This window comes from Gymnoscopelus microlampas, assembly GCF_963454915.1.
Source record: "Gymnoscopelus microlampas genome assembly, chromosome: 15".
In the NCBI taxonomy this organism is placed as follows: domain Eukaryota; kingdom Metazoa; phylum Chordata; class Actinopteri; order Myctophiformes; family Myctophidae; genus Gymnoscopelus; species Gymnoscopelus microlampas.
In genome coordinates this window covers 27,607,729-27,629,841 of record NC_139952.1, presented here as the reverse complement: position 1 = coordinate 27,629,841, position 22,113 = coordinate 27,607,729, and the positions used below count along the sequence as shown (strand labels likewise).

Here is a 22,113-nt window from a genome sequence, read left to right as displayed (position 1 = left end):
AAGGTGTAAATATATCTTAACAGTTGCACAGTGTCGGAGGAGGTATGCACTATACTGTATGCAATCTTCCTAGGTTTCTGATGCAATTGTCCAAATACACCTTTTGCCAAGTGAAGCCTACAGTATAGCCATGTTATGACATGCCGTCCTACACAAGCACCTGGGCCAGTGCTCAGCCAATTAGTGCATGTCTTTTCCGGGACTTGGCAGAATCTAGTTGTATAAAAATAGAACAGGATATTTTTATACAACTAGATTCTGACAAGACCCGGAAAAGACACGCTGTGATTGGCCAGTAGCCTAGTCAGGACGTTGAGGAAGCGTGCCTCCTCAAATTTGGCAGCCGCGATACAGGTTGCACCAATGAACTGCAGCGGCCAATGAGGTATCTAGGTTTCTATATCTATGGCTTGGACGGCCAGTGAAGGAAACCAGTGACAAGATGCTGCCAACATCACCGACAAGACTGTCCACACCAGACTGTCCACACCACTAGACAGTCTGGTCCACACCACTGTCCTCATAACCGTGACTGACTTGAAATATAATGGTGCCTAGCCTACTGTACTTTGAGTTCTGTGGGAAGGACCTCCACATCAGATGGGGTGATAAAAAATAATTTAAAAAAAAATGGTGGCTCAGCCAATTAGTGCACTGAAGATGTGCTCCTTGTGAGTCAATTCCACAATACCTCCTCTCAGACACCGAGGAGTCAGGTAGGTGTACAGGTGTTTCAGTGATGATCAGAGACAGTGACCAGAAAGACAGAATGCCAGCAGGACAGTTTAGATAGATCCTACTCTGTTGGAGTCAGAGGGAAGGACAGAGACAACAGTTCACTTCCCATTGTGACAGTGTAAATGTTACCACCAATCCACATTCCATACTCCAGGACTTGTCATTCTTTCCAAACAGACTGTCATTACATCCTCTTGTATGTCACTGCTAAATAAACCCATCCACTCCCTCCCAGTAACAGCATCCATTCAGACAGTGGAAAGGGTCAAGTTCCTTGGAGTAGGCTACACATCGAGCAGGTCCTCAAATGGGACACACACCACGCATGTGGGGAAAAAGTCTCAGCAGCATCTATACTGGTTTTGTCGCCTGAGGATGTTCGGAGTAGGCCCCGCATCCTCAGGCTGTACTACAACAGCTCCATTGAAAGTGTTTGGAAACTGCAACGGCCGCGAACAGAAAAACCTACAGCAGGTGCTGGTTGCGGTCCACCGAGTGCATAATGGGAGGTGAGCTTCATTCCCTCCAGGAACTGTACATGGTGTGAAGTCAAAGCGCCCTGCATCATCAAGGACATGCACCACCACAGCCACACATTTTTCACACCCCTACAACGACCACGGCCAGGCTTGGAGGCCTACCGCAGTATCAATGGCAAGACCACCAGGTTTCTGAACAGCTTCCACCCGGCTAGACTGTTGAATAAGGCCTGACCACCGCCTGTCACTAGGCTGGCCATGAACTTTACTTTTCCTTGTTAGGTTTTTTAATCTACCATGTGGATTTCCAATCTACAGTATGTGAACTTGACAATGCCGTGATAATGTTTTTCACCTTATATATAATGTCTAATTTCATGTACAATGCGTTGATACTCTTCTTCACCTTAATATCTAATCTCAAGTACATACCTGCTGCTAATGTGGACCTATGCCGAAATGTCACCACCACCTCATGTACAGTACATGTACCTGCTGATGTAGATAACATTGATTTTTGTCTCTCCTTGACATGTTTTTCTTTTCAGTTTTTTCTCCTTTGCTCTCCCTGCCCCCCTCTCCTTTTCTTAAAACAACAAAAAACATGGAGCTTTACACCTGTAAACATGTGATGTGACAATAAAGTATATTCTGATTCTGGATGATGAGGATATGACTGATTCTCTATCACGTGTCACCTTTCTGTCTTTCTCAGACAGAGAGGTGAGGAGCCTTTCATTCAATCTTTCTTTTCGACTCCCATTCATTCTTCTTCGTGAAGATTGGGTAAAGTTCCTCCATGCCCATCAGGTCTTCTCTTTTAGTTTTTTTGTTCATGTAAGAGTAAGTATGGTTGATAAGTGCTGCTGCTGCCAGTGCCACGACACCAACAGTGAACACAACTCCAATGCCTAACACAACATAAAACATTTTTCCAGTGCTTCGATTCCCACTACAGAACCAGGTCTACAAGGTCTAAACTCTGAAAGATTGTGACTTACTTATTTATATCCCCAAACTCACCCAAGTTGGTGCGGGACATACTATATAAGGGGTCAGTTGACGACAACACTGTCGTATATGTCTTGAATGGAGGGAAGCTCACATCCACTGATGTGGTAGACTGTCTTCACAACCTTCTGCAAAGCAGTACGGTGGAGGTCTGGTCAGTATATGAGCCATTCTACCGAATTGGTTCAAATTCAGAGTTGGAAATTGTGTGAAATTTTAATTCTATTTTGGAAAGACTTTGACCATATTCACGTTGCACCAGATCTAAGGGACACATATTTAGTAAAAGTACAGTCAATTATCATATTGTATTTTCATAATCTTTTGGAATATCTTGGTAGCACTTTACAATAATGACCCGTTATAAAGCATTTATAAACGTTTATAAGTAGTTTGTAGACTATTAACAAATCATTAACAACCTGTTTGTTGACATTCGTAAATGATTACTAAAACCTTTATAACTACAGTTACAAATCATTTATAAAGTATTAGTAAGTAGTGAACTATTCATGAATAAGCCATTTATATACATCTGTAAAAGATTATTAAATAATTTGTAACGACCCATTCTAAAGCATCTATAAACGTTTATAAGCAGTTTGTAGACTATTAACAAATCATTAACAACCTGTTTATTGACATTCGTAAATGATTACTAAAACCTTTATAACTACGGTTACAAATCATCTATAAAGGTATTTTATGACTATTCATGAATAAGACATGTATAACATCTGTAAATGATTATTAAATCATTTGTAACTGATGTTACATAATATATACAAGCTATTGGTAGCTTGTTCATGTTTAACATATGCTTTGTTAAACATTCCTAAAGTATCTATAAATCCTTAATACATGTTATTATGTGCCCTATAGTAAAGTGAAGACAGTTCATCATTTACAACTGTCTGTTAATGTGTTTGTTCATGTTTAACATGCTTTGTAAAACATTCCTAAAATATCTAAGACTATGCATTATTATACTCTACCAGGAAGGCTGTACTTGTCAGCCATCTGTTAGCTCAATGGGTTGAGACACAGTATTCATGATCCAGAGGCCATGAGTTCAAATCCCACTGATGTCATTCCTATGATTCTTTCCTTTGCAAACTGGCTTCTAGAAGATCAACTGAAAACTATCAGGAGGGCTATATTTGTCATCCAACTGTTAGCTCAATGGGTTGAGACGCAGTATACATGATCCAGAGGCCATGAGTTCAAATCCCATTGATGTCTTTCCTATGATTCTTTCCTTTGCAGACTGGCTTCCAGAAGATCAACTGAAAACTACCAGGAAGGCTGTACTTGTCAGCCATCTGTTAGCTCAATGGGTTGAGACGCAGTATTCATGATCCAGAGGCCATGAGTTCAAATCCCATTGATGTCTTTCCTTTGCAGACTGGCTTCCAGAAGATCAACTGAAAACTACCAGGAAGGCCATATTTGTCATCCAACTGTTAGCTCAATGGGTTGAGACGCAGTATACATGATCCAGAGGCCATGAGTTCAAATCCCATTGATGTCTTTCCTATGATTCTTTCCTTTGCAGACTGGCTTCCAGAAGATCAACTGAAAACTACCAGGAAGGCTGTACTTGTCAGCCATCTGTTAGCTCAATGGGTTGAGACGCAGTATTCATGATCCAGAGGCCATGAGTTCAAATCCCATTGATGTCTTTCCTATGATTCTTTCCTTGAGTGGGTTCGATTCCCACTCCGAGTCATGTGTCCCCGGTAACTTGGGGCAACGGATAAATTGACTGATATTCTTCGTGATGCTTCCCTTTGCAGAATAACTTCTAGAAAAACAAGTTAAAACCACCAGGAAACCTGTAACTCTCAGCCAACAGCATAGCTCAACTGGTAGAGTGTCTGTCCAATAACATGACTTGACTTGACTTGAGTGGGTTCGATTCCCACTCGAGGCAAGTGTCCCCGGTAACTTGGGGCAACGGATAAATTGACTGATATCCGTAGAATAACTTGTAGGAGTGTGCTGGTTCAAATCCAGTTCAACCCAGGACCGAGCGGTCCTGGGTTCGATTCCCACTAACGTCAAGTCCCCGGTAAATTGGAGCAGCGGATAAATTGACTGATATCTGTAGAATAACTTGTAGGAGTGTCCTGGTTCAAATCCAGTCACCACCTTAGTAACTGAAACCGAATCTGGCCAATTCGGTCTCAGTTACTGAGATAGATAGAGGGTGTGAGTAGTGAGTAGAATAAAGAGGGAATATAGTCGGGGAGTAGGGGGAGGAGTAGGAGTAGGTCCCAGAAGGACCCAGAGTAGGGGGAGGAGTAGGAATAGGGGGAGGAGTAGGGCCCAGAGTAGGGGGAGGAGTAGGAGTAGGGCTCAGAGTAGGGCCCAGAGTAGGGGGAGGAGTAGGAGTAGGGGGAGGAGTAGGGCCCAGAGTAGGGGGAGGAGTAGGAGTAGGGGGAGGAGTAGGGGTAGTAGTAGGGCCCTATTCCTACTCCTCCCCCTACTCCTACTCCTCGCCCTACTCCTACCCCGGGCCCTATTCCTACTCTAGGCCCTATTCCTACTCCTCCCCCTACTCTGGGCCCTTCTGGGACCTACTCCCCGACTATATTCCCTCTTTACTCTACCCCTACTCTACTCACTACTCTACTCCGCCTACTCTACACACCCTCTATCTATCTCAGTAACTGAGACCGAATTGGTCAGATTCGGTTTCAGTTACTAAGGTGGTGACTGGATTTGAACCAGGACACTCCTACAAGTTATTCTACGGATATCAGTCAATTTATCCGCTGCCCCAATTTACCGGGGACTTGACGTTAGTGGGAATCGAACCTAGGACCGCTCGGTCCTGGGTTGTACTGGATTTGAACCAGCACACTCCTACAAGTTATTCTACGGATATCAGTCAATTTATCCGTTGCCCCAAGTTACCTGGGACACTTGACTCGAGTGGGAATCGAACTCACTCAAGTCAAGTCAAGTCATGTTATTGGACAGACGCTCTACCAGTCGAGCTATGCTGTTGGCTGAGAGTTACAGGTTTCCTGGTGGTTTTAACTTGTTTTCTAGAAGTTAGTCTGCAAAGGGAAGCATCACTAAGGATATCAGTCAATGTATCTGTTGCCCCAAGATACCGGGGACACTTGACTCGAGTGGGAATCGAACCCACTAATGTCAAGTCAAGTCATGTTATTGGACAGACGCTCTACCAGTTGAGCTATGCTGTAGGCTGAGAGTTACAGGTTTCCTGGTGGTTTTAACTTGTTTTTCTAGAAGTTAGTCTGCAAAGGGAAGCATCACTAAGGATATCAGTCAATTTATCCGTTGCCCCAAGTTACCGGGGACACTTGACTCGAGTGGGAATGGAACCCACTAATGTCAAGTCAAGTCATGTTATTGGACAGACGCTCTACCAGTTGAGCTATGCTGTAGGCTGAGAGTTACAGGTTTCCTGGTGGTTTTAACTTGTTTTCTAGAAGTTAGTCTGCAAAGGGAAGCATCACTAAGGATATCAGTCAATTTATCCGTTACCCCAAGTTACCGGGTACACTTGACTCGAGTGGGAATCGAACCCACTCAAGTCAAGTCATGTTATTGGACAGACGCTCTACCAGTCGGGCTATGCTGTTGGCTGACAGTTACAAGTTTCCTGGTGGTTTTAACTTGTTTTTCTAGAAGTTAGTCTGCAAAGGGAAGCATCACTAAGGATATCAGTCAATTTATCCATTGCCCCAAGTTACCGGGGACACTTGACTCAAGTGGGAATCGAACCCACTCAAGTCAAGTCAAGTCATTGGACAGACGCTCTACCAGTTGAGCTAAGCTGTTGGCTGAGAGTTACAGGTTTCCTGGTGGTTTTAACTTGTTTTTCTAGAAGTTAGTCTGCAAAGGAAAGCATCACAGTAAAGACACCAGTGGGATTTGAACTCATGGCCTCTGGATCATGTATACTGCGTCTCAACCCATTGAGCTAACAGATGGCTGACAAGTACAGCCTTCCTGGTAGTTTTCAGTTGATCTTCTGGAAGCCAGTCTGCAAAGGAAAGAATCATAGGAAAGACATCAATGGGATTTGAACTCATGGCCTCTGGATCATGAATACTGCGTCTCAACCCATTGAGCTAACAGATGGCTGACAAGTAAAGCCTTCCTGGTAGTTTTCAGTTGATCTTCTGGAAGCCAGTCTGCAAAGGAAAGAATCATAGGAAAGACATCAATGGGATTTGAACTCATGGCCTCTGGATCATGAATACTGCGTCTCAACCCATTGAGCTAACAGATGGCTGACAAGTACAGCCTTCCTGGTAGAGTATAATAATTCATAGTCTTAGATATTTTAGGAATGTTTTACAAAGCATGTTAAACATGAACAAACACATTAACAGACAGTTGTAAATGATGAACTGTCTTCACTTTACTATAGGGCACATAATAACATGTATTAAGGATTTATAGATACTTTAGGAATGTTTAACAAAGCATATGTTAAACATGAACAAGCTACCAATAGCTTGTATATATTATGTAACATCAGTTACAAATGATTTAATAATCATTTACAGATGTATTATACATGTCTTATTCATGAATAGTCATAAAATACCTTTATAGATGATTTGTAACCGTAGTTATAAAGGTTTTAGTAATCATTTACGAATGTCAATAAACAGGTTGTTAATGATTTGTTAATAGTCTACAAACTGCGTATAAACGTTTATAGATGCTTTAGAATGGGTCGTTACAAATGATTTAATAATCTTTTACAGATGTATATAAATGGCTTATTCATGAATAGTTCACTACTTACTAATACTTTATAAATGATTCGTAACTGTAGTTATAAAGGTTTTGGTAATCATTTATGAATGTCAACAAACAGGTCGTTAATGGGGGGGCAAGATGGAGCCATCCGCCGTTCTAGAACCACATGACGGTATGCCAGACTCCGCTGTGAAGTCATCACCTGGAGACGACTGGAGCAGCTCTGTGTGTGAGAGAGAGAGAGAGAGAGAGAGAGAGAGAGAGAGAGAGAGAGAGAGAGAGAGAGAGAGAGAGAGAATGGGGGAGTTATTAAACGTTGAAATGCTAAGTTATAACTTTCTTTGTCTCTCAGTTCGTTTGAACTGAAAACTTTAGACAGCTGCTGCAAACAGTTTCGCAACAAGATGAGCTGGAGAACCCACTACCCCACCCGTCTGTGTGCTGAAGAACCCAGTGCCCCACCTGTCTGTCTGTGTGCTGAAGAACCCAGTACCCCACCTGTCTGTGTGCTGAAGAACCCAGTACAGTACCCCACCTGTCTGTCTGTGTGCTGGATAACCCAGTACCGCACCTGTCTGTCTGTGTCCACTTGGATCCTCTGGTATGCAGTGACAAGTCCTGAGCGCCTCTACTGTAACAGCTTTGGTACAGGTCCTGAAGCACACTATCCAAAACACCACAACACTATTGAAGGTCCTACTCCTGCAATGGCTGTGATATTACATTCATTCCATGTATTCCATATACAAAGTCACACATCACTCCTATGCCCTCCTGTGTCAACTAAATGTATCACAGCCTTCTAGGGTATAAAGGTCCTATACTTTAACTAAATGTCCATGTCATTACAGTTCTCAGATAGCGTCCATACTCACTCAGAAACGTGTTGAAATGTCTCACACAATCTCTTCTCCTCCAGGCTAGTGTGTTAGTTGACCAGCCACAGCCCAACTTGTTATTATTGTCAGCTGGTTATGGTAGAAATACTGAGTGAAAACCCATCTCCAAACACACAAACATGCTGATATATCCACACTGATATTAATCCCTAGCTCTTCATTTTCCAGATTTTAACAGATCTCTGTTTTCACCTGTTTCTCTCACTCTCAGACTGTCTTCCTTCCTGCTTTTTTAGTCACACCCCCTGTCAGAACCTGCTATGTTGACTAGAGTTGATTGACACCTGGATGCCCAATGACATTGCTTCCACGAGCTTGGTATAAATAAAGAGTAGAATATGACTGTAGAAACAACACTGTCAAGTGGTGTAACTGGGTTGTACTAACCAGTATTTTTAGCGGCGCTAGCCGCTCTATACCTTTAGGTATAAAGCGGATATTAGCCCTCTATACCTGGCTTTTGCGTCAACGTTCTGATTGGTCAGGCCCGCCAAGGTTCTGATTGGTCAGGTCCGTCAACGTTCTGATTGGTCAGGCCCGCCAAGGTTCTGATTGGTCAGGTCCGTCAACGTTCTGATTGGTCAGGCCCGTCGAGGTTCTGATTGGTCAGGTCCGTCGAGGTTCTGATTGGTCAGGTCCGTCAACGTTCTGATTGGTCAGGCCGTCAAGGTTCTGATTGGTCAGGCCCGTCAAGGTTCTGATTGGTCAGGCCCGTCAAGGTTCTGATTGGTCAGGCCCGTCAAGGTTCTGATTTGTCAGGCAAGGGGACTATTCATGACATCACTATGATGTCATGAATATAGAATTAGATGTCAACGTTCTGATTGGTCAGACCCGTCAACAAAGTGATTGGTCAAGCTTCACGTGACACATGGCTATTAACACATTATAAACACATATCAATGACAAAATGTATCAAAGGCGCCGCTACCTTCACACAGGGTGATTTTTCATAAGATTGTGATAATATACAGGACAACTGAAAAAAAGAGTTATCATAATGAAACTTCCTGAGATGATTACTTATAGACAATGATTTATCGTATTACAAGTTTTCTGAAATTGTACATTCAAATATGCATTTTGCAATTATGCATTTCATCCTCTATATATTGTCCAGCAACCTTTATGATAAAGGCGAAAAAAGATTAATAGACCCGTAGGAGCCAGATTGCTCAGATGCCGAGGTTCCTGTGCTGGGATTTGAGTCCATGATCTTGTGGTCTGAAGGGAAGAGCTCTTCCGACTGAGCTATGGTCTTGTTTGTTTTTTTTCAGGATTTTTAAAATCCATTAAGCATTGGTTCTCAAAGTGGGGTCCGGGGACCCCCAGGGGTCCTTGGGGGGGGTGTTCCAGGGGGTCCCCATCAAAATGTTATTATTAAATATGGCTCTTTTATTGCTACTTTTAACTTTTTAATGGGTCCTATGTAAGTAAAGCCTGATAAAAGTGTCAAACTCCCAAAATCCACCAGAATACTGGAAATTATCTATTCTGTTAAAAGATTGCTGGGGGGGGGACCCCCACCGTGGTCAAAATCTCCTGTTATCGGACGGTCTGAGGTTGGCAGGTATGCCCAATGGCGGTCGTGAACCCCAAGTCTTGCGTTTTCAAACCACTGACACTGCTCTCATGCCACAGAAACATGGGAGATGCAAGCGAGAACAAAATACTTAACCTTGGAGAATTTAGATGGAGAGTGAAAAGTTTGTTATTAAATCTACAATTTGTAACTGTACAATTTGTAATACCAAGAAAGAATGTATTACATTAACATTAAAATGTATGTAATGTAATACTGTAATGAACAGTATATACCAGCTGCTATTAGATGGGCAGTATTTAAAATACATGTATCAGGGACATGTGATGAATAAGACATTTATATTTGCATTAAAGAAATTCATTACGATACAATTCACATTTGTGTGTGACAGGGCCTGACTTTTAAGGGGTGAAATGTTCATATTATTCATTTTACAAATGTGCTGAGATGGCAGGATATGTGGATATTCTGTGACTCATTTTGAGGCACAAAATACAATTATATAATACTGTGGATGACATATGTTATGACAAATGTTTTCGTTTTTGATGACAGTATAGAACTACTATACTGTATGTATAAACCTTTTTTTAATGAAATAGTATAGAATGATTTATTCTTAAATTGATGACATAGATATATGCCTGTCCAGCTCCAACCCACCCAGATAGATTTATCAAAGTCTTGCAAGGTTATCATCCCTTCTGAGTGTAGAATACACTCATTCACACAAAGCTATCTCATCAGAGCAGAAACCACCAGGGAAGCAAGAAGACACGTGATCCTTTGGATCATGTGAATGAATGGAGAGAAAGAGATTTCTGCAGATTAAATGCTTAAATCCTAGCTGAATGGAGAAAATTGGGCCTGGGGGTGTTTTTATTAGAAGGGGAAGGTCAGCCGCTGCACTTTCGCCATGCAACCTCAGAGGTCTGGCACAGATTTTTTATTATGACGTTTGAAGCTATAAACCAGTGATAAAAAGTGAGTTGTTTTAGAGCTCTATTTGCCATTGAGACAAAATAAAAATGGAGGCATAAGACAGTAATATCAAGCATTTCATTTATTACCTTTTCAACTTTAACAAACATAGAAATATTGTTTATGCGATAAAACAAAATCATTCTCAAAATCATATCCTAAGGACAAGTATATAAATACATTGACTGAATTGATCATTTCATTCATCAGTATAAAAAAAAGAATAACAAATAAGTGCCTGTAGCTAGAAGCTACACCAACTTTTCTCACCGACAACCTATCAAGTCTACAAAGATTTATGGGCAAACATAAAAATACTGTATCACCACCACCCAATTAACAGCTTGATGCACTACGGCTCTTTGAACGCACAGTCAAAACCTAGTAAAACACAGCAGTTTTAATCCCCTCTAAAGCATAGGTCTATGAAAACGCTCAAGCCCCACATTTAACCCCCTATATGTACACCAAGTGGTACTACAGCAGCAGGTCCAAAAATTACAGCACAATTATCTGCCCATTTAATTTATGTACACAAGTATTGTTTGCCTGATTTATGCTTCAGCAACAGTGTCACCCCCCCCCCCCCCCCCCAACTTAAGCCCTATTTTATAGTAAAAAATTAACGCATTGTGAAAATAGCCGATCTACAAGCTCACAACACATTGTCAGCTTGTAGAAAGCTTTTGAAAGTTTTCACCTATTCATGATATGGCCAAAATAGATGCCAGGTTGAAAGTGGTTACGTTTAAAATACATTGTTTTTGAGCAATATGTCGCACAACACTTTGTCGCTGAAGCATAAATCAGGCTTTGTCGAAGTCATGCAAGATTAATTTCACTTGACATCAATTGAAACTTGCAATTGGATGGAAACTAAAACGAAAGGATGTCAACGCACATTAAATACAACTAACAGGTTAAGGCAATAGAATTCAGTTCCTGATGTATATTATCATTTGTTTAAAAAACAAACCTTTGACATGGAATTAAAGCTGCACCACCCCCCTCCCCCACCCTCTTTTTAAATGTAATTTATGTATTTATTTTTAACATCACAAAGGACTTTCCCCTCATCACAAAGCCAGGAAGTCAATTACAAACTGGGATTTACACATTTCACATTCTGCAAAAGGATCCTTAAAAAGAATCAAATGTCACAATAACATCAAAAGAATTCAGTACAGCCTTTTGCACAGTGCAATCACAGAGAATTGGAAAAAGCCCTTACAATCTGTACATATGGCATGGCTTTTTCTAGCACAGAGGTTGGAAGGAAAGACAAGGATTTTTAAAACCATCTGACAGTATTTTAGAGTGCAAAAGAGAGTGTTAGTGTCTCCAAAAAGATCAATGCACACTATAGAGAGCTACTCAATAATAATAACTGTACTGACAGAAAAAACAGCAGTGTCCCACAACCTTGCACTTAAGACTGATCTGTTTCAGTATTTAACATTAGTTACAGTGCCTCCTAGTGGCTGAAAGTTGTAACTGCTACAAAGTAAAGCATCAGCACGCCTGCCAGCACTATGAATCCCGGATCAAGTTAACCACCTCAAAATCTCTGATCTTAGCTGTTGGAGATAAATGTGGTTTAATCGGTTCAAGGTCAGCAAATGGATCAAAGAGCTTTCAACCTTTCAGTAACGGTGACGCTGTTGCCTGCGCATGAGTAAAAAGTGCCACAGAACAGGGGACGGACCAAACAAAACAAACCAAAGTAAACTCAGTTATACATTTTCCATTCCTTAATTAAAACTTCATTTTCATTAACAATATTTAACATACTCACTTTAAAAAAAACACGTTTGTTGCCATTGAAAAAAGAATAGGATTAAAAACTTGTACCTCCCACTGCAAGTGAACTTGTGCTCTGTTTGCAGTGTAGCGTATATAGTGCAAATCAGTTAAGATCTCAGTCCATAGGACCTCACTTGTTCACTCTAATGAGCCAAGCACTTGGTAGCTGCTGCTTGTTTTCTTTAAATTTCTCTCTCTTTTTCTTAAATTGAATAAAGTACAGTCAATTTATCCCACAGCAAAAAAGAAAAGAAAAACAAAAACAAAACAAAAACTCCCGTACCTGGTAATTATTGCATTTTACACACAGGACAATCATTTGCATATGATTAATACGGACTGGTCATGTGACTTCATGTTTCCCTTCGCACTTTCTTCTTCTGGGATGACTTTGAAGACTCCACTGTCTGCTCTGATTTCTCTACAAAGATGGAAGGAAGGAAGGAGGGAAAGAAGGAAGGAAGGGAAGAATGAGGGAAGGAAAAGAAGGACAGAAGGACATCAAGGTCGTATTGAGGATAACTTACAGTATGATCCTTCAGAAACTATGGAGATTAACCAACATTTAACTCCAAGACATTTCTGGAAACATGCAGACATTTAAGGACGTTTTATCCCACAACAAACATAGTATGAGATTCTACCATTTCATTACACAAAATGTATTTAAAAAAAATCAGTATCAAAGCTATTTTTAAATGAAGCACTTTCAACAGTGTAAGCAAAGCATACAGAACATCAGCATGATACAGTAGCTGTTAAAGAGACAGGAAACAAGGGGTGCAACGGCTAATCAAACTAATTGATTCAACTTCCCCCATACCAAAATTAGGAAAGCGTCAAGCTTGTGACGCTATGAGCTTGTAGATCGGCTATTTTGGCTATTTGTGCATGAGACTGTTGTACAACCAAGTACAAATAGGGCTTAAGTAGTTAATCAGACTAATCGATTTAGTTGATTATAAAAAATCTATTAGAATTAGAATGAATGCATCAATATATAAAAAATACAAATATTTTCAAAAAGCACTTCTCCATTATTCAATAATCAAAAGATAGAATAATCGCTAATAAAATAATCGATAGTTGCAACCCTAGATGTAAGCAATGCTAATCTGAGTTCCCATCTAACACAACCATTTTTTTGGGGGCTTTTTTTTATAGCTTTATTTGGAGAGGGACAGTGAAAGTAGGCTGACAGGAAACGGGGAGAGAGATGGGGAAGACACGCAGCAAAGGTCGTCGGGAACGGGACGCGAACCCGCGACACGCTGTCAGTTAAGGGATTTCAACCGAGGGTGCCTGGACCGCGACGCCACGGCCCAGGCCAACACAACCATTATTAATTATATTAGAAAAAAAAATCATTCTAGGGTTTCATTCCCCTGTAAATAAATATAGAAGAGTCAATAAATCCATGGACTTACTCTGAGAGGAGGGCATGATGGGAGGAGCCTCATGGGACACCTCACTTACAGTCTAAAAAACAAACAGACACAACAATTAGTTAACGGTAACTCAAAAGATCTTTATCCATAAAAATGACTCTTACCTCACAGGGACATTGTTAAATTATTTTCTGGTTTTAAGCACTTAATGCTCTATACTTAGTTGACCGGATTCCCAAGGGCTCTATTCTAGGCTCCCTCCTGCTTTTCACTCTACATTAAATATCTTCACCGAAAATAGTCAATCTACAGTCACAACTCGACACGTTGCGAGCTTGCAGATCTGCTATGTTTGACAAATGATAGCCCCAGAATAGGAATGCTAGGGTTCAAGTGGTTATGGAATTTTGGTCTTTTGAGGTAACGTTTTCTTGCCTGAGTAACAGCAGCAACATCTTCTTCTGCCTTCTTCTTCTTTTTCTTCTTCTTCTTGGATTTGGCTGTTCCCTCCGAGGGATCCTCAACCTCCTTCTCATCCTCTGAAACCTGGGCCACAACGAGAACAACAGGTACAAGTACAAGTAAAGGAATTTCAAGTTAGTGGCCAGAGTGACAGAGTGGTTAGTGACACATTATATTACTTTGTTACAGCTAAAAGTTATATATTACTGCAAGACATTACTTTTGTAATGCTTTACCCTCAATACTGCTGGCGATACAGGCTACTATCTTGGTTCCATTCAAGAGTTTTTTACTGTGGGGTAGGTGGTCAACAAACAGATCTGTAGATCAGTAGATCTGCTATTTTCACTGAATGTTCGCCCCAGAATAGGGACACTAGGGTTCATGTGGTTAAGAACACACTGAAGCCCCTAAACTGAAAAACAAACGTAGCAAAGAGTGCCAGTCAGACCTTGAGAGGGGCAGCCTGCTCCTTGGGTGGTGCGGCTGGTGTCACCAATACAGGAGGCTCTTCATAATTGCCCCAGTGCTCTGCTGGGGCGTTCCAGTCTGAACTGGGGTCCACAGCTGTCATCCCATCTGAAACGCCACATCAGCAGCATATTAATATAGTACAGACAATGAATATTACATCTTATCAACATCCTCCAAAATGTATTTCCAAACCTGCCATGTCTCATATTGATGTTTAACTCTGAGTTCCTGTTTTTCCTCCTAATTTTCTCACCAAACAGGGTTCCGTTTTGAAATCATAACCAACCAGTGTTTGACAGAATGCTTGTTCAGTAATTTACAAAATAATATTTAACACATCGTTGAACACTTACTGAAACCAGACCATTCATCTCTAACATCAGGATGTCTGTCCCACTGAAGGTCAATAGGGTGAGACATGGGCTCTGAGAGAGAGAGAGAGAGAGAGAGAGAGAGAGAGAGAGAGAGAGAGAGAGAGAGAGAGAGAGAGAGAGAGAGAGACACACAGAGAGAGAGAGAGAGAGAGAGAGAAGCTATCAGTGACTTAAATCAGAATTCTGTATTTAACCAAGTATATTAAGCAATAATCTGAGTTCCCAGAAGTTTTCGCCAGCTCTGGCGAGGAACTTCTGGGCCACAGCCCTGGTATTTGTGGGCGGGATGTACGTCACGCTCTGAATCTGAGCGGACACGCCTCTTACCGGTCTGAGAGCTGTGCAACTCGTCTAAAAAGTCAGACGAGAGGCAAACAGCAGTACACAACAATGGCGGCCGAAATTTCTCAAGGGGAAATTGCTTCCCGTCGATCCTATTTAGATGCATCACCCACTGCATGTGGATCCCGCCCCCTTTTCTTCATTGGCTGTTGATTTGAATCACAACGCAGTGGCCGCGCCCCTGCTGTCCAAGCTCCGACGCTAACCCTCCCAGACTAATTAAGCAATAACTCATGAAAGGCCAGGGTATATTGATTATATTACATCTGAGGGGCCAACCAATTCAGCTGTCATATGTTTGCACAAGGAGTTTGAACAGGTAAGATTGGTGCAATAACATAAGCAGACAGACAGTCAGCAACAAAACTTAAAGATATTTACACACTAATTAATCAACAACAACAAAACAGTGTGTATAGATAATATATCAAAGATATGCAACAAGCTAAATTAGTTTTGAATCACACCCCACCTGATAATTAAATCACAATTTCCTACCTGTAGCGTTCGCTCCCAGCATGGAGAAGGACACAGGGTTGAGATCAGCCTTCATCCTGCCATCAACCCCACTCCATGTCCCTGTGCAAAGAGGACAACAAGATCATTGTTTGGTTTGCACACAAGATCGGTGTGTCAAATTTTGATCAAAAGTGAAGAATGTTCTAATCTATATGAAAAAGGTTTTATTAAAGTTTCTATTTAAGAACTCAAATCTGAGGTGTTTTGCTGATGGCATGTATTTTTGCAAACCAGAAAGACATATAACTAAAGAGTACAGCAAAAAAAACAATGAAGGAAAATTGTGATAAACTTTCGCCTGACTTTATGTATTTTTTATGTTTACCTATCATAGCTAGAAAAGAACCTAGCATTCTTTGAAAAGAGCACATTTCTGCTAAACTGCCGCACTAGATCCACCACCCTTGGTAAAGCCTGCAGCATGTGGTGTCAAAAACACTGGCCCTCATTTATCAAAGTGGTGTAGACCAAATAATGGGCGTACACTGAGATCACCGCAATTGTCGGGATATATCAATCTATCGTGACTTTGTCGTAGTCTGGTTGTTCATGTCGTATATCGGGGCGTTTTGAGAATATTTAAGGGAGTGTTATTTAAATGACGGTTGGTTTCAGGCGTCACATTTATCAAAGCTCAGACAAAAGGTATGCTAGGATTGGCTGTATAGGATTGCTTGATAAATCTCACGTGGACGTGGGCTTAAGCTAAATCCTGGCCTCGAATTTAAGATGGTTTCTACGCTCCATTGATAAATGAGGGCCACTGAGTGGACAGAACTACCACATTCCAATGCTTCATACACTACTATGTAAGATATGAGTCTATTGTGCACATTGGAGCTGTTATTGTGCTCTTTTATAACTGTGGTATTTAAAATTGAATTCATTTAAATCAAATCAAGTTTATTTATAGAGCACATTTGAAAACAACTTTTGTTGTACCAAAGTGCTGTACAGACTCAGAGCAATATAAACAGCACGACAGAACATTGATAAAACAACGTACAGAGGCATAATAAACAGTCAGTAGTAAAAACAAAAAGCAACATCATCAGACAGCATGTATAATCAAAGGCCATAGATAGAACCAAAGTAACATATCAACAACATATCAAGCAAAAAAAATGAGATAGAGCCAACAATATCAGGGGGATTAAAATTGTATCCAGATGTGGGCAATACCTTGCGTCTCCTGTCCCCAGCACTGGGTCTCAGGCTGGGCTCTGTGTCGTGATGCTGAGGACCCAGAGCTCCACTTCTCCCCCTCCAGACCACAGGCCATCTTGAGGGAAACACCGTTGACTGAGGGCTCCTCTCTCCAACCAGAAGATGCTGAAGAGGAGGACAGCAGGAACAATAGATAATCCGAGTCTTTATCCACACCACTATCGATACTTTTCTATTATTTGGTGGAAAGATGCAACAACAAAACATTCTTAATATAAGTGTATTGCTTTTTATTTCTTAACTGAAATGAATTAAGCCGGCCAATGTTAAACATATTTTGGCCAATTGAATACGAGTAATTATTGGCCCTACAAATATTCGTCTATCAGACAGGTGAGTGATACATTTTTTGTTTCATAAAATGTGCTATATTGAGAAGAAGAAAGTTGTTTATTTATTTATTTATTCATATCTGGTGCTGTGAGGTTGCAGATTTGATCATGTCATTACTAGGCGACTATGAGTTAGATCTATAAACTAATGTGTCACATTAAAATGTTAAAATGTAGATCTGTTGTTTTTGAACAAGTCGCTATACTACTATGGAGTATGCTTTTATGTTTTACCTTATGTGGAGCGACATTGTATTCAACTGAATGTTTTTTTTTTTTATAAGACAATCAACATCAATATCTCGTCTCTTGATACATGACGTCACTTCATGGACCCACTAGACCTGATGGATATAACGATTAGCTCAAACCTTACTGACTTACGAGCCACAACAAATTCGGAGCCGAGACCTTATTAGAACCGGGTTTTGATCCGAAAGTTTGATAAATGAGGCCATTGTATTGGACAGTATTGTTGTGGGCATGGCCTTTTGTTGACAATGTTGTGTCCTACACCTTCTACAACAGACAGGCATGTGTTTATACATGCGGGACGGGTGTTTTGTCATAATGAATGCAGTTATGTGGTTATGCAAGAAAGTACAACAAGATACTCGCACAAACTTTTCTCTTGACTTGCAATTAAAAAAGATTTTTGGGGAAACATTGTTTCCCCATAAATCGTTTTGAATTGCAAGTCAAGAGGTTATGCAAGAAGGAAAGCTTGCCTGGTCTTCTGAATCTCTGACACTGACCAGAAAATAATGGTTAATTTCAGCTATTACCAGGTGCACTGCCTGCATCACCCTTTCCACTGCTTCTTGTGTGCTGAGACTCTGAAATACATAGCAAAAGAAAAGGAATTTCACAGGATTATCCATTTTCAATAATTACACAATTGTTCATCATACACTGTATGTATAGTGCTATTTATAGATTTAGTTTTCATTCAAACTGTATTTCAATCATGATTTGTTTGGAATGCAGGTTATAGCCATTAATCCTATATTAAATCAATTCAATTCAATGAATTAAGCCAGATTGTATACTCCAAAACTAGCCAATCTACAAGTTCACAACATATATTGTGATGTGATGCATTGAGATGTGACACACCGCGATGCACTATAAGCTTGTACATCTGCTATTAGCAACAAAAAAAAAGAACACTGGCTACATCAAATCCTATAACACACTGAAAATATCAGATCTAGAAGCTCACAACGTTTGACTACCTCTGTGCTTTCGGCTGTTTGTAGCTGCTAGGGCTGCAGGTGGCTCCATGTGTCCCGAAGGGGCCTCCACTGTTCCTGGGCTCCCAGAGTCCTCGGGCCCCTTGTCCTTTCTACGCTGCTGCCTCTTCTCTCGGCTACTGACCTTAGTCTCCCATGCGCCTGGAGTTGATAAGAGAGGGGATTATTTTGTTGGTTACTAATTTGTTTTTGCTGTACTGTTAAAAACATCTTCAGTCAGTTGGCGTTTGAGAAACCTGACAATGTCGACAAAGACTTGTGAAATACGACCCACTTATTTACATTACAACCTGGCCACTACTAGGTTTTTTGTAATTGCGGCAAGTTTGAGCTGATCTGTGAACAACCCAAAAATATGTGGCTGTATAGGATACATGTGACCTAAAATGAAATTGTTGGAACACAGCTTCACTCAGCCAAGGTTAAATGAATCACTGATGAACTGAGACTGGGTGTATGCAGGTTCTCTCTCACAGCACTCGACTAATTTATACTCTGCAGTATGACGGTGTTGTTTGCCACTATTTATCACATTGTCTATGGATCAGCCTTTGGCTATATCGGACTCATTGAAGTGTTGGGGTCAAGAGCTGTCCACCTCAAGAACGATAGCTATAATGATAACTATAAATATATTGTTTTAAAAATCCTCACCAGTCCACAACGACAACAATAGTGGCAAACAATATAATTGGCATCACAGTCAGAGCGATTTGATGAACGATATAATGACAGCAAATCAAATTCCATTAGCGTGGATGCTCAGATCATTATCATTAAAGTTATCATTATTTATGTGGATGCCCCTTTACTCTTCTCATTATACCATTCTAAACTTCAGTTCAATACAGAGGCAAGAAGGAAAATTACTGCCTTTAAGGCGACTGTATAGCCAAGATGTAGTCTATTGAGGAAAACCGCAGCGTAGGCTTAATAAATATCAAATATAAGGTCAAATACATACGCATATTTCAAACAAGAAGAAAAACGATACAACGAAGTAATGGGGGTTAATTATATTGTTTATATGTCTTAAGTGTGTCATACTGAGAGACAACTCAATGTTTGTAACATTCTCTAAAATGAGTTGTCAGAGCTACTGTCATTCCATGTTGAAAGAGAAGGGCACAGCTTGCTCCAAACAAAGAAAGAAAAGAAAAACATTTTAAGGAAGTTGAAACTTCTTGATCTAATATTACAAGTCCCGGCTGAATAAGTATTCAGAGCTATATATTAAACACGTGTTATTAAGCAACTTTCCCTGGCTGGAGGTAGGTCTTACCGTCCTCTTCCTTTCCGTCAGTGGTATACATTTTCTGGGTTGGTTTTGCTTCCGCTTTGGCTTTCCTCTTGTTCTTTTTGGCCTGTGTTGTGGGTGCTTGTTCTACCTGCAGCAGGAAACAAACAATCAGCTGTTAGATCACATATACCGTAGATATAAATGACATCTACTGTAGATTTATAGTCCATGAAACAGGCTCACTGACAATCAGTACAGACAAAGGCCCACGCCATCATTTGTTATATCTCACATAAGTTCTTTCAAATGGGGATATATTAACAAGTCTCTTTGCCATCCATATGTGCGTTATTATGCCAAATATTGTACAGTACAGACATCTGGGCGATAGCTGCACAAAAACACACCTTCTCCGTTTTGATCTCTGGAGATGGCTTGGACACAGCTGGCTCACTGACGATAACTTCCTCTTGAGATACAACCACCACTCCTCCATTAGACTGAACCTTCTGAATGGGAAAGATTGCTAGATTCATTAATAAAGTCAATTAATAATGATCAATCTGTGGATACACACGTTTTGGTCTAGAGACTGTCATAGATTTATTTTATGAGTCTGACATTTGCATACCTTGTCATATATATGCAAATGTCAGATAAATCTATGACAGTCTTGATCCAACTCAAGGCTAGTTTTGGTCCATTCGTGTGAAATGTTTCACATAGAGTTCACATACATCTAATATTCCCATTTTTTTTTGTTGGAAAATAGCAAATCTACAAGCTCACAACGCGTCACATTGCAAGGCGTTGTGAGCTTGTAGATCTGCTATTTTCAAAAAAGCCAATGGTTCAGAGAGACCGCTGACTACCATGACAGATGCCAGACAGAATGTAAACAGAAGTCAAATCCTCAGTGTTAATTTATCCATGTGTAACTCTGACAGCGTACACATGTAACCAAATGGACCCGTACATTTGTAGTATCAGAGATAGAAAACGGTGGCTATACCCCAGCTGATTAGGGGGCGAAAACAAAACCTAGTGTAATAATCTCTGAATAAACCTATTGTTATAAATGGTTATTTCTCTCAGTTCCACGGTCCAGTAACCCAGACTTGCAGCAGTAGTACCTTATCGGTGGATTTCTTTTTATTCTTTTTCTTCTGCTCCTCTGGTTTGGCCGTTTTGATGAAATGAGGAGGTTTTATCATAGGCTCGCCACCTTCTCCTCCTCCTCCGGCGGGACTGACCGGGGATCCCCGCTGTTTCCCAGCCAGCGGTCCGCCGCACAGAGCGGCCCAAGACAGCACGACCAGCATCAGCAGACCCATCAGGACCATCCACCCGGGGTACAGCTCGGGTTTCAGGCCCAGGTCGAGGCCGAACTGAGCTCGGACGAACCCCTGGCCGGACGAGACCAGCTCCTTTAAACGGCCCGACAGGAATTCGGCTTTTTCCAACACCAGGGCTCGCAGGTCGTCGGCCGCCGCTGCCATCTTTCCTTTCAAATATTATCGCTGAACAATAAACGTTACTATGGACGGCCTTAGTGCAGTGTTGCCAGGTTTAGCGAGAGAAACAAGCAACCAGGTCTATAAAAACAAGCCCAAAATAAGTATACAGCTATTTGGGAAAATAGCAGATCTACAAGCTCACAAAAAATTAACATAAAAAAAAAAATAGGTCATTTTTAACAACACAAATCTTGTATGGAGGGGGGGGGGGTCCCACTCCCTGGCACAAAATATTTTCAGATGGGGGGGGGGGGGGGGGGGGTCTGTGGACAAATACATATTAATTTGGGGGTCCTTGCCAGGAAAATGAAAAAGAACCACTGGGTTCAACAACATTAGGAAACAAGCACCAAATAACATAAGTAACTACACACTTTAGAGACAATCCCAAAGTCGCTTATAATGGACATGGCAACACTGGCCTAGTGCTGCCTGCCAGCCACCGTATGCTTACAATCCTATAGCCCAGAGGCACTGTGTGGGTCACGCTGTGACAGGCTAGTAGTTGATTGTCAAGGCCAATCCACCCACGAGCGGTGTGTGTGTGAGGTGTACTATTTTGTGTGAGATATTATCTGATCTAATAGCTAGCCTATATTTGATAAAACACTTAACATTTAATGATCGCAAATAAGATAATAATCTAAAGGAAATCAGATTCACGCTACCTCTGCCTTAGTATTTGCTATCCACCTATATTTATTTAATAAATATATAATGAATGCTTGATTTATTCAAAGACTATCAACGATGATCAAATTGCTCTGTAAATTTGACAT

At 40.9% G+C, this 22,113-nt stretch overlaps 1 protein-coding gene across 1 annotated transcript; it reads right to left on the bottom strand.

Moving 5' to 3' along the window:
• Window positions 1-10,462: 10,462 nt before the first annotated feature.
• mtdha (metadherin a) lies at window positions 10,463-21,369 on the bottom strand. Its single transcript, XM_084080127.1, has 12 exons — window positions 20,951-21,369; window positions 20,225-20,326; window positions 19,860-19,965; window positions 18,560-18,718; window positions 18,110-18,160; window positions 16,948-17,097; window positions 15,745-15,825; window positions 14,884-14,955; window positions 14,508-14,635; window positions 14,030-14,140; window positions 13,634-13,685; window positions 10,463-12,627 (listed from the first exon to the last, which is right to left on the bottom strand). The coding sequence occupies exons 1-12, from the start codon at window positions 21,314-21,316 to the stop codon at window positions 12,560-12,562; spliced, it is 1,446 nt and encodes a 481-aa protein (XP_083936253.1). The 5' UTR covers window positions 21,317-21,369; the 3' UTR covers window positions 10,463-12,559.
• Between the last annotated feature and the right edge of the window lie 744 nt (window positions 21,370-22,113).

Coding starts and splice junctions, on each gene's coding strand:
- mtdha (XM_084080127.1), bottom strand. CDS start 21,316: ATGGCAGCGGCGGCCGACGACCTGCGAGCCCTGGTGTTGGAAAAAGCC. Junction 15,826..16,947: donor CTGGGGACAGGAGACGCAAG/GTATTGCCCACA, acceptor CTCTTTGCACAG/GGACATGGAGTGGGGTTGAT. Junction 14,141..14,507: donor AGCAGGCTGCCCCTCTCAAG/GTCTGACTGGCA, acceptor GTTGTGGCCCAG/GTTTCAGAGGATGAGAAGGA.